The 12,185-nt window shown below is 59.4% G+C and overlaps 1 protein-coding gene across 1 annotated transcript; it reads right to left on the bottom strand.

The window, feature by feature from the left end:
* Positions 1–4,313: 4,313 nt before the first annotated feature.
* On the bottom strand, positions 4,314–8,642 carry CCL22 (C-C motif chemokine ligand 22). The gene is made up of 3 exons (XM_008257333.5): positions 8,485–8,642; positions 7,358–7,481; positions 4,314–6,045 (listed from the first exon to the last, which is right to left on the bottom strand). The coding sequence occupies exons 1-3, from the start codon at positions 8,555–8,557 to the stop codon at positions 5,961–5,963; spliced, it is 282 nt and encodes a 93-aa protein (XP_008255555.1). The 5' UTR covers positions 8,558–8,642; the 3' UTR covers positions 4,314–5,960.
* Positions 8,643–12,185: the final 3,543 nt, after the last annotated feature.

Genomic DNA, 12,185 nt, shown 5'->3' with positions numbered 1-12,185 from the left:
CTGCCGCAGGGGTCCCTGGCCGGCAGCTCAGCCACTTACGGTCCTGGGAGGATGGCCCAGGGTTCAAGGAGCCTCCTCCACACTCGTCTGCACAGGCCACCTCCCTGCCAGCGCTGGCACACGCCCTAGGATCCAGCTGGGGGCCCCAGCTCCTAAGCAGACAATAAACAAAGACAGCAGGGCGGAGGGATAGTGAGGAACTGATGGACCCCGGCCCCGCGCCTTCACCCCAACCCCTGACTGTGAGCTCCTGGGGACCGTGTTCACGGAGGATCTCCTGCACCGGGAGCGCAGCAGAGGCTCAGTGCACAGCTGAGAGAGGAGGAGGAGGGTCCCTTTGCTAAGCCCAGGGTTGCGGAGGATCCGCACTAGGCAGGAAGGGGCATCCCAGGGTGGGGGTACCGGGATGCCCTGTTAGAAGCCCAGGCTTCAGGATCGCAGGCCCTGCTCCCTAGGACAGATGGGGAAAGTAGAGCCCCGAGAGGGGGAGGGGTCACCCCAGGTCACAGAGAAGAATATGCAGCACAGCAGGACTGGATAGCTAAGGACAGAGCAGAAAACCCAGCCTCCTGCCACTCCTGCTTTGTGCAGGGACTCCGGTCTCCCAGTGTCGTCCCCCCACCCCCCACCCCGCCCCAGCCTGCATGCCAGCCATCCCGGGGAAACTGCTGTGGCCTCTGCTCTCCATCCGCTCTAGGAGGGAGCTGGGGAGGGGGCTCCCAGATCTGACCTTGCAAGCCTGCACCCCCAGGCCAGGCAGGCTTCCCCCCAACCTGTCCCCACTGCAGGCAGGTGTCAGGGGGTCGGGGTGGGGGGCAGCGCGGTGTTGTCTGAGGGTGGTGGCAACAGTCCCCAAGACTCCAGAAGAGGAGCCAGGCGCCAAGCGCACTGGGCTAGGTGTCTTCGGGCTGCCAGCCAGAGGGAAAGCCAGTCTGTCAGTGTGCCAGCGTCCCAGGCCACCAGGCCAGCTGGGCCAGGCAGGGCTGGGCAGGGAGGCCAGAGCTACCAGGACCAGGGGACTGTCACTCGCTCTGTAGTCACCCCCCACCCACGCACAGATGAGCTGCCTGAGGAGTGGGGCGAACAGGCAGACGTGTGCCTGGGTCCACTCACACCGGGTGCTTCGTTTTATAGCTGGGGAAACAGGCCCAGAGAGGGCCAAGGATCAGGAACACTGACTGGGGTCCAGGCTCCTTCTGCCCTGGTCCTGCGGCGGGGGGAGGGGCAGGAGGAGGAAGAAGGGTGAAGAGGAAAGGAGGAAAAAGGGGAGGGGGAGGGGGATGTGGGCAGGAGAGGAGGGAGGGGGAGCAGGAGGAGTAGGGGCGGGGCCTGGGAGGCCTCAGAAAGGGAGAGAGTAGGGAGCCCTCTCTAGCCCGGACTGCCCTTCAGAGGAGCAGAGCGAGGGCGAGGTCCGGCCCCCCAGGCTCTGGCACTGGCTCTGCGTGGCCTGGGGCTGCTCCCTGATCTCCCCAAAACACTGCTTCCTCCTGGGTCAAGGGAGGACGGATCCGAGCTCACGCTCACCCCGCACCAGCACCGCAGCGAGGGCTGCCTGTGCTTAATCAGGCCCGCAGCGCGGCGGCGGTTCTTGTGGCCCATTTGACGGATGGGGACACCGGGGCGGCTCAGAAGCTCGCTCAGGCTCAGGCCAGGGAGCCTGGCTGTGTCTCCCTCCCTCCCTGCCTCTCTCCCTCCTTCCTCCCCTTCCTTGTTTCCTTCCTCTTTTTCTCTTATTTTTGAACCAGAATCCAGTCTAGATCTGTGCACACCGTATGGTTATTCCTTTTCAGTCCCCAGAAGGCCGCCTGACCTTTTGAAGTGTGAAGACCATTAGCTAGATGGAGTTCTGGGCTCCTGGCTTCTGCCTGGCCCAGCCCTGGCTGGTGCAGCCATTTGGGGGGAGCGAGCCAGAGGATGGAATCTCTCTCTCTCTCTCTCTCTCTCTCTCTCTGTCACTCTGCCTTTCAAATAAATAAAGTTTTTTTCATAATCATGCATTATCTTTTACCATACTATATTCTCATTCTTAAGTTATCTTATTTCCTTGGGATGTCATCTAATTTGGTCCTCTACCCTCTCCCGTTTCCCGTGAAACAGGAAGGCTTGGTTAGAGCCAGGCTGGATACTCTTGGCAGGCATCCCTTCCCAGTGACTCTGCCTCAGGAGGTACTTGCGGCCAGGTCCCCGGTAGTCCCTGCCCTGTCGGGGTGGACGGGTTGAGGATGACGGCAGACACATCACTCACCCTGTGCCGGCAGGTCAGCCACAGCACGGAGCTTGGCACCCTGCCTGTGGACAGTGTGTTCCAAGCGGCAGGGAAAGCCCCACTGAGGGGAAAGTACAGACCCTCTTAGGGACACTGGGGATGTCCGATGCCAGTGGCCCAAGGGGGAGGCCACGGCTGGACCACGCTGCGGAGGGTTCTGAAGCTGGAGTGAGAACCGAGGGGGCTGTTGAGGGGCAAAGGAGAAGTGGTCAGGGGTGGACCCTCAGGATGCAGGGCCCCTGTCTGGGTGCCCCCCAGAGCAGGGAGGCGGTGCTGGTGGTATGGGACGTGAAGGGCTCCCCCGGCCCTAGTAGCAGAGCACAAACAGCTGTGGAAAGGAGGGTGGGGTTCCCGGGGCGGAGCGGGGGGGAGGGGACCCCGGGAGCCGCTGCTGCTGCTGTTCCCAGGGTCCCTGAGGACAGCCTCACCATGGCTCCCCTGCCCACCTGCCCCTGCCCAGCTCACGCCTGGGAGGGCTGCCCACATGGCCGTGACGTTTCCTCTGTTTGTCCCACACTTGGCCAAGCTCTCCTTTTAATTGTGGTAAAAACATCCATGCCCCAAAGCTGCTGTTTTAGCTGATTTAAGGGGACAGTTCCGCAGCACTCACACATCCCCACTGCGTGTGGCGGCCCCCAGCGCCCATCTCCTCAACGTGGTCACCCAAAGTCTTTACCCACGGACCAGGAGCTTCCTCCTCCGGCCCTACTCTTTGTCTAAGAAACCCATGTGAGGGGGCTTCGAAAACCTCATGGAGGGGCCAGCATTGGGGGGCAGCAGGTTAAGGCGCCACTCGCAATGCCGCGTTCCATATCAAAGCACCCGGTGAGCCTCGGCTGCCCCGCTTTCGATCCAGCTCCTTGCTAATGCACCTGCGAAGGCAGCAGATGGTGGCCCAAGTGTTGGGTTGCTGCCACCTGTGTGGGAGACCCGGATGGAGTTCTGGGCTCCTGACTTTGGCCTACATATGCCCTGGCTATTGTGGTCATTTTGAGAAATGAACCAGTGGACAGAATCTCTCTCTCTCTCTCTTTCTCTCAGTTTGTCCCTCTCTCTCTGTTCACTCTGCCAGTCAAATATAAATGAATACATAAATAAATCTTTCTCAGGGGCCGGCACCGTGGCTCACTTGGTTAATCTTCCACCGGCAGCACCAGCACCCCATATGGGCGCCAGGTTCTCTAGTCCTGGTTGCTCCTCTTCCAGTCCAGCTCTCTGCTGTCGCCCGGGAGGGGAGTGGAGGGTGGCCCAAGTGCTTGGGCCCCTGCACCTGCATGGGAGACCAGGAAGAAGCACCTGGCTCCTGGCTTCGGATTGGCACAGCGCGCCGGCCGTAGCAACCATTTTGGGGTGAACCAACGGAAGGAAGACCTTTCTCTCTGTCTCTCTCACTGTCTATAACTCTACCTGTTAAATAAATTTTAAAAATAAAAATAAAAATAAATCTCTTTCACAAGTAAGAAAAAACATGGAAAATTCGCATCATCTTTTAATTCCATTTTTCCAAGAACACTTTGAAGGCTGGTGATGCAGTGCGGCTGGGGGACCCTCACCAAAGCTGGTGCTGCGTGGTTTGGTCTTTCAGCCTCCTAAACTGTGAATTAAATAAATCTCTTTGCTATGTAAAGTACCCAGCTTCAGGGACGTCATTGTAGAGATGAGAATGGACCAACAGCGCCCCCTGGCCCACCTTGTACAGCCAGCCAAGGCCCAGGAGCTGGCGTGAGCCCTGGGGCCAGCAGTTCAGATGCCCGCATCCCACAGGGGACAGCGCTCCTAGGTGTGCTCCTGGCTCCAGCTTCCTGCCAGTCAGACCCTGGGAGGCAGCAGATGATGCTCAGGTTTCTGGGGCCCTGCCACCCACGTGGGAGACCAGGATCGAGTTCCTGGCTCCCAGCTTTGGCCTCAGCACAGCCCTGACTGTTGTGGGGGGTCTGGGGAGTGAGCTAGTAGATGGTGCTCTCTCCCTCACTCTCACTCTCTCCCTCTTTGCCTCTCAAATAAAGAAACAAGCAAACACACAAATGCGAAGGAACCAAAGCAGACGTGGTTTTAGAGGGTTTATTTTCCAGAAGGCCTGAGGGTCAAGGACAAGGCAGAAGGGGATGGACCCCAGGGCTCTGTCATGAGCAGCAGGCAGGCTGGCACTTGTCGGCTGTGGCAGGCAGCTGGCCTTGGGTTCCAGGAGGGATGTGGGCCCTCTCAGACCCTGAGCCATGTGGCTGGCCAAGTGTCACTTACACACTTGAGACCGAGCCCAGCAGGAGCCTCTTAGGGTGGGTATTCTCACTCTCATTTCTCAGGGGAGGCTCAGAGAGGTTAACTGATCTCCTTGTGGCCACACAGCTACACTCACCATGTTGGGCCATGTCAGGCTCCCTTAGAAAGGAGCAAGCACATGTCAAGTTTATTTTGTTTACTTGGGACACTGCTGGCCCCCGGGAGGCAGAGCAGGGTCCCAAATGTTGGTCCTCAGCCTGGCCCTGGCCACCTGAGAACAATGTCTACCCAGGGATCCTTCATTCAACCATGACCCCCCATACACACCCAGTGCTACCCTACCACAGCCAGCTGCCTCCAGAGCCAGCAAAGCTCCACCTTGTTCCCCTCTCACACAGCTCCTAAAATTCTCCCGTTCGTCCACTTGTCCTCATAAGTATTTACCCTCTTTTCCTATACAAATACATCTATAGCTTATAATACCAAGGCAAAGATAGTCATTTACACCATAGCATGAATTTGGTCACAGCTCTTTAGGGAAGGAGGCCAGGAAAGTAGAGGTCAGGCCCGGGTGTTGGAGGCTGGAGGAGCACTAAAGGCCTAATAAAAAGGGCAGGGATCCAACATGTGGGGCAGACAGGGAAGGAGGTGCCTTGGGCAAAGCTGGAGTGTTGCCAGCGTCCCAGCCAGCTCCTTCCTGGTGAACTTGAGTCTCTGTTGCCGGGCAGCAGCCTCCCGCGGGGAGAGGGCTTGCTTTCACTGACTCCATCTGCAGGCCCTTGCTGACCTCTGGTTCTATGCCAGGCCCTGCACACCACGTTCTGTGCTAGAGGCCAGGAGGTTGGAGTAACTCGAAGTGGGGACCTTGGTCCAACCAGTGGGGCTGCAGGACAAGGCCCCAGTTCTGAGAATCCGGGCAGACTGTGACCGGGGCTCTTAAGTGGGGCCAGAGGGCAGGGAAAGACTAAAACCCAAAGCTCGGCAGTGAGCGGCTTGGGCTGAGCAAGGCCCACGTGGGCTGGCGGGGGGCTGGCCGCATGCAGGTGACAGGAGCGGCATTCCGGGAGAAGAGCCAGGAGTAGAAATGTAAGGACTGGGCTTGCAGGGCAGGGAGCTGGAGCCCAGCTCCCAGTACAGGAGAGGGAGGGGATGGGGTACAGGCAGCGGTGGAACCCAGATCCCAGTACCAGGAGCCCTGGCCTCAGCGTCAGGCAGTGGGGAGCCGTGGAAGGCTTTGGAGCAGGGAGTGACTGACCGGGACATGGGCCCTGTGGCTGCGGTGGGGTGGAGGAGGGGTGAGGGTCAGATGGGAGCGACAGGGAGCCAGACCCAGGGTGACAGCAGCAGGGATGGAGGTGGGGGGGTGCGGAGTCACTGGCACGGGCTTCTATGGGAGAGCAGCTGTGATGGTAGAGAGGTAGGGCTCCGCGAGCCTTCCTGGAGGAGCCACGGCCAGGGTCGTCAGGGCCCCTCTTCACTGTTCCAGCTTCCGGAGAATCTTCTTCACCCAGGGCAGTCTGGGGTCGGCACAGATCTCCAGGCCTTTGAGGGTCACCAAGCTGGAAGGAGACAGCGGGGCCACAGCGCAGCAGGTGAGCGTGCAGTCAGGATGCCGCCCCCTGCCCTCCACAGCTTAGCAGTTATGAACCGCCTACTGTATGCAGGGCTCCTCCTTGATGCTCACTTGCTACACGTGGGAGTGCCTGCTAACTAAAGAGGTTCAAATGCACAAGCTGCCTACTGCATGCAAAGGGGAGACAGGGAGATGGGCGGCAGGGCTCCTAGGACCCTCAGCTCCCTCGCCGTGGCCTTGGGAACCAGGCACACGGTGTCACTGACACTGCCTTGGGGAAGAGGACGGGATAGCGGCCAGGCTGTGGACTTCGGAGCCGGCCTGTCTGCATTCACACTCTAGATCTGTTGCTTGCTGACAAGTCACTGACCACTCCGCACCTCGGTTTGCACATCTGTAAAATGGTCCTCCTAGCTGAGCCTCACAGGACTGTGCTGAGTTCAGACACACTCAAGTGCTCGGGAGAGCACGTGGTAGGTGCCACGTCCCTGTGCCCACAGTTGGCCTGAAGCCGTTCCACTGATTTTCTTAATGAACCCTTACAACAACCCTCCAAGGCCCTACTATTCCACCCATTGTATCGCTAAGGAGATGGAGGCCCCAAAAGGCAAAGTGAGTTTCCCCAGTGCCAGAGCTGGGAAGATCTGACTGTACAGTGTCCACTGGGAGCCCGGCCTCTCGGCCCAGGGGCCACCTGGGCAGGCGCAGGTGCAGGCACCACCCCAACTCAGGAGAACAAAGCCAAGCAGCAGAGGAGACCAGCAGGGATGAGCCTTGATGGAGGGCCCGGGAGTCCTGGCCTGGCTGGGCAACCCCAAGCCAGGCCTTCTCCCTTGCGAAGCCTGTGCCTCCACCTGTAAAATGGGATTAACCGCGTCTGCGGCAGGACCGCCGTGAGGACCCCAGGAGTCGGCATGGGCCAACTCAGGACACTCCTGGCTGGTACACCTTGTGAGTGTCAGCACTCAGGCGATTCTTCTGACCAAAATGGGCATCTTCAAAGAACTCCCAGAGCCTGGGAAGGACCCAAGATGCTTCCACGCAGCGTGTCTGCTGGGTCCGTGCACCAGGCACGTCCCCTGTACTGATCCTACTACATACGCGGCCCCCACTGCTCATTCAGAACTGCCAACAGTAGCTGCTGAGTGACCAGGTGGTTTTTGTTTTTGGCTCACCCTCGCCTGGGCTGAGCCGTCTCCCAGCTACCTTCCTCCTTTCACCCCTTCTCCCCACCTGGGGGCCGCCCCAGGCCACACCTGTCAGGCCGCGCGGCCCTGTGGCCTTGGCGCCATACTCACACCACGCCAGGCCTCCGGCAGGAATCCGAAGTCCAGTAGAAATACTTGACCACACGCGGGGCCAGGGGCCGGCGCATGTAGTCGCGGCAGCACACGCTGTCCTCGACGTTCGCGCCATAGGGACCTGCGGGCGGGGAGCACAGGGGCTCAGACTCGGCCCAGCCCCTGAGCGCAGGCCCTTGTGGGCCCTGGGGAAGAGACACAGCTTTTCTGTTCTTGTGAGTCTGGAGGACTCTGGGCCCCCAAAGACCCTGCACTGGGCCCTTAAGAAGCCGCCAGGGCCCGGTGCCTCCATGCTAGGAAGGTCAGCTCCAGGGGGCGGCGGTCACTCTGACCGAGCGCCAACACGCGGCTCCGCGGAGGCTCCTTGCGCATGGTGGGGTCTGAGGTGCTGCAAGACCCCTGGAGGCTCCAAGCTCCCAGCAGTCCCCCCGCCCGTGCATCTGCCTCAGCTCACTGCCACTCGAGCCCCCATCTTTGCCCAATGGCAAGGCTGCGGCCCAGAGATGGGGGAGCACTTGCCCAGGGTCACACAGTGAGACCCGCAGAGTAGGGACTGGGGCTCAGACAGAGGACAGGCGCACAGCCCTGGCTGGAGTCCCACTCTGCCCTGAGCCACCAGGCCGTCATGGTCATTGCCTACCTCGGAGGCCGACGTCCCACTCCTGAGCAAGGCAGTACCAGCAGGACTGGCTCTACCGGGTCTTTGGTGGGTGGAAAGCGCTCAGGAAACCCTGCAGCTGTGCACGGCCACTGACTCCCTCCCCTGTGCTCACTCCTTTACCAACACTGAGTATGGCTGTCCACGGGGGTTGGGGGGGGGGTATGGAGAAGTCAGGACCACGGGGCTCATGACAAGTTCTGGAGCCGGTGGTGGGAGGGCAGGGCCAGCATCCCAAAGAAGGGTCCCTTTCCTTCTCAATTCCTCCACTCAGGCCTGGCCACTGAGGACCCCGCAGGCCACGCCCACCACAACCTCCCAACCCTGCTGAGCCAGATCCTGGATGCCAAAAGTGCCCATTTAATAGACACAGAGCTGAGGCCCAGGGAGGTACCACCACACTCCCGGGGCCACAAGAGCTCAACCCAGGGCTCCTTCATTCCAGGCCCCCCGGTCCCAGCCTCACCTGCCTCCGTTGCTTGAAGTACCACAGCCAGGAGCATGAGAGCAGCCAGGAGCGGGGCCTGCATGCTGGCCATCCTCTGTGCCGTGTGTCCCAGCCAGGTGTCTGCGGTGGCCTCGGGACAGGAGGTCTGCTATTTAAGCCTGCGCTCCACCCACCCATGAGACTCAGTCTTCTCTTAGTCACCCATCCCCTGGAGGCTGTGACATTCACAATGCGAAAGGAGAACTCCTCACTTCCTCACGGAGAAGGCGGGGAACCACTGGAGGGGACCCCCATGCAGACCTGGCTCTGGGTCTCAAGAGACTTTGCAAAAACCCCCTCGAGCCGGGACATGCTCCTCGGGGTCTGCTCGTGGTGTGGCCATGGCCGTGGCCTGGTCGGCTCCGAGACTCAGTTTCCCCAGCTGAAAATGGGGAAGCCGGTTCCACAGCCCTACCTGTTCCTCTCAGTGTTTGCAGGTCAAGTGAGAATGTGGACTGGGGACTGGCTCATAGCAGGGGTGACTGAGGTAACGGGCCTTGCTGAGCTCCCCTGGGGTTCCTAACCGATCCCGCAGGCCAGCCAACAGTTTGCCCAGAGCCACTGCACAGGCTCACTCCAGCCTCTTCTACGTGTCTCACCCCCTCCCTTCTCAAGCCACGACCCTGCCTCAATGACTCCATTCCCTAAAGTCCTTGTCTCCATTCTACTGGCCCGGCCTGAAGCAGACCCCTCCCTCTGGCTTACCCCCTGGGCCTCCTCAGCCAGAGAGTGGTCAGGACTCAAGACTGCACATGCCTCTCTTCTGCTCCCCCAAACCCTGCCGTGGTTCCCCACAGCCCCGAGGCAGAGTCCAGACTCCTTACAGTGGCCTCCTGGGTCCACTTCCCAGCCACGGGTCCCCAGGGGCCTCCCTCCCCTGAGGGATCCCACCCCCCTCCTTACAGTTCCTCCCCAGCCAGGTGGCCCAGCCCTGCCCACGAATGTCACTTTCCACTTCTCCACCACACACACTCCTACTCATGCGTCAGGGGCCATGCGAAATGTCAAGTTCACGGTCAGCCCACGCTCTCAGGACATCACAGGCTTTGGAATGACCCTGAGTGGACACAGTCAGCTTTCTCTTTCTCAGCCTGATCCCCAGCAGGCAAGCTCCAGGCTGTTGGAGGGCTAGGGCGGGCTGTCTCCTTTTCTTGTCCCTGGCATCCCCAGTTCCCCCTGGGGGGCCAGCCACGTGCTGAGAGCCCATCTAGAGAGAAGACTGAGACCTGGAGGAGCGGGTGACCTGCCTGAGATCACACAGCTGCACAGGGCACGAGCCAGGCCTGGGGCCCGGAACTCATGTTCCGCTTATGAGTCATTCATTCATTCAACAAACATGTATTGAGCCCTGTGGCAGACAGAACTGTGGCCCGCCAAAAATGCACACACCCCAAGCCCCCAGACCTGTGAACATGTTTTGAAAAAAAAAAAAAAAGGACTTGCAGGTTGGTTAAGATAAGGCTCTCAGCACAGGCAGAGCTCCTGGGTTATCTGGATGCACCCAGTGTTCTCCCTGGGTCATTGCCAGGGGGAGGCAGAGGTCACAGTCACAAGAGAGAAGTGAGGAGTGGCGCTGTGGCACAGCGGGTTAAGCCATTGCCTGCAGTGCAGGCACCCCATATCCCAGAACTGGTTTGAGTCCCAGCTGCTCCACTTTGGGTCCAGCTCCCTGCTAATGCACCTGGGAAGGCAGTGGAAGATGGCCCAAGAATGGGGCCCCCTGTGGGAGACTCAGATGCAATTTCTGGCTCCTGGCTTCAGTCTGGCCCAGCCTTTGCTGTTGTGGCCATTTAGGGAGTGAACCAGAGGATGGGAGCTTGTGTATGTGTGTGTGTGTGTGTGTGCTTGCGCGCCTCTCTCTGTATAACTCTTTCAAATAAATCTTAAAAGAGAGAGAAAGAGAGTAAGAGAGAGAAAGAGAGAAGGGGGTGGGGTGGGTTTTTGGGCGGATGGTTTAGGTGCCCCTTGGAATGCTCTCATCCCATATGGGAGGGCATGAGTTCAGGTCCCAGCTCTGCTCCTCAGCCCAGCTACCCACTAATGCAGACCCTGGGAGACAGCAGGTGACGGTTCAAATACTTGGGTTCCTGCCACCCACGTGAGAGACCTGATTGAGTTCCAGCTCCCAAGCGCTGCGGGTGGGGCCGGTGGGGTGAGCCAGTGGATGGCCGCGCTCTGTGTTCTCTGTCTCTCTGCTTTTCAACTGTAAATGTCTGCAAAGACAGCAAAGACGCCAGGACAGAGCAGAGGCCCAGGCAGCTCTGAGTCGTGCAGGCAGCCTCTAGAAGCTGGGAGAGGCCAGGATGTGGATTGTCTCCTGGAGCCTCCGGGGCAGTCCCACTCTGCCAATGTGGATTTTCTCTGCTAAGATTCTTCTAGGACTTGTGATCTCCAAACTGTATGACCCTAAGCACGGGTCATTTTAAGTCCTACTAAGTGTGTGTGGATTTGCTACCACAGCCAGCGGAAGCCGATACAAACACCTAGTGGGTGCAGCCAGGATCTGGGACCCAGCCAGGAACAGGACAGCAGAGGCCCCGGGCTCTTGTGAGCTGGCCATCGGGGCAGACAGCAGGCAAACAAACGCCGGTCCCAGGCGCCGTGGGGCTGTGATGAGCCCCCAAAGAGAAGGAAACAGAACAGAGACCGCTGGCTAGGGCAGTCACAGGCGGCCGCTATGAGGGGTGACGTTCTCGAGCTGAGATCCAGAAGACAGGAAGGAGGAGCCTGCCAGGGAGGCAGTGGCCAGGGAGAGGGCAAGGGCCCTGGCGGGGTGGGGGTGGAGGGCGGCTCCCAGGGGCCTCCTAAGGGACGCATCTGATGGGCACCGCCCCGCTCGGAGCGCCTCTTACCAGAACGCACCCACCAGGGCCAGCCGCAGAAGAACAAACACCATGGGATCCCACGGCTACTTGGTGCCCAAAGCAGTAGACTCAGAGATGGGATGGGGAGGGGTGTGCCAGGGCCTGGGGGAGGAGCGATTAGGAGTTAGTGTGCAATGGGGAGTCTCAGTTTGCAAGATGAAAAGTTCGGCAGGTGGATGGTGGTGATAGCTGCCCTACAATGTGAATGTAAATGGCAAAAATGAGGCAGGCATTGTGGTGGAGCAGGCAAAACCAATCCATTGTTTCACTCCCCAGATGGCCACAACAGCCCGGCTGGACCAGGCTGAATCCAGGAACTTAGAGCATCTTCTGGGTCTCCCATGTGGATTTAGGAGCCCAAGGACTTCGACCATCCTCAGCTGCTTTCCCAGGTGTATTAGAAGGGAGCTGGATCGGAAGTGGATCAGCCGGGTCTCGAACCAGAGCCCATGTGGGATGCCAGCGTTGGAGGCGGAGGCTTAACCTACTATGCTACAACGCCAGCCCCTAAACATATCTTTTGCTTCCACTTCCATACACTTTCCGAAGCACCCTCCTATGCGTGAATGTGTACATACATGAGTGTGTGTGTAGTGTGCGTGTGCACAGATGTATGTGCAAGTGTGTGTATTTGTGCATGATTCGCGGACGGGGAATGGAGCTGAGTGCTGACGCTGCGGCTGGGCGTTGGATGTGCTGGTGATATTCACACTCCAGCCACGTTCCTGAATGTTCCAAGTGTGTCATAATTGAAACCCGGGGAGAAAAACAATAGTTTTTAAAGGTGGAAGTCACCTGTGAGCCACAAGCTGTCGC

The sequence above is a fragment of the Oryctolagus cuniculus genome, chromosome 18, assembly GCF_051225735.1.
Source record: "Oryctolagus cuniculus isolate XC-2025 breed Fujian yellow rabbit chromosome 18, ASM5122573v1, whole genome shotgun sequence".
NCBI classification, from domain to species: Eukaryota; Metazoa; Chordata; class Mammalia; order Lagomorpha; family Leporidae; genus Oryctolagus; species Oryctolagus cuniculus.
Note: the sequence above shows the minus strand (reverse complement) of the source record. Positions and strands in the feature narration are given on the sequence as shown.

Excerpts from the sequence above, each read along its gene's own strand:
- CCL22 (XM_008257333.5), bottom strand. The coding sequence starts at position 8,557 with ATGGCCAGCATGCAGGCCCCGCTCCTGGCTGCTCTCATGCTCCTGGCT. Across the intron at positions 7,482-8,484 it reads ACTTCAAGCAACGGAGGCAG|GTCCCTATGGCGCGAACGTC; the intron begins GTGAGGCTGGGA and ends CCCCGCCCGCAG. Across the intron at positions 6,046-7,357 it reads TGCCGGAGGCCTGGCGTGGT|CTTGGTGACCCTCAAAGGCC; the intron begins GTGAGTATGGCG and ends GTCTCCTTCCAG.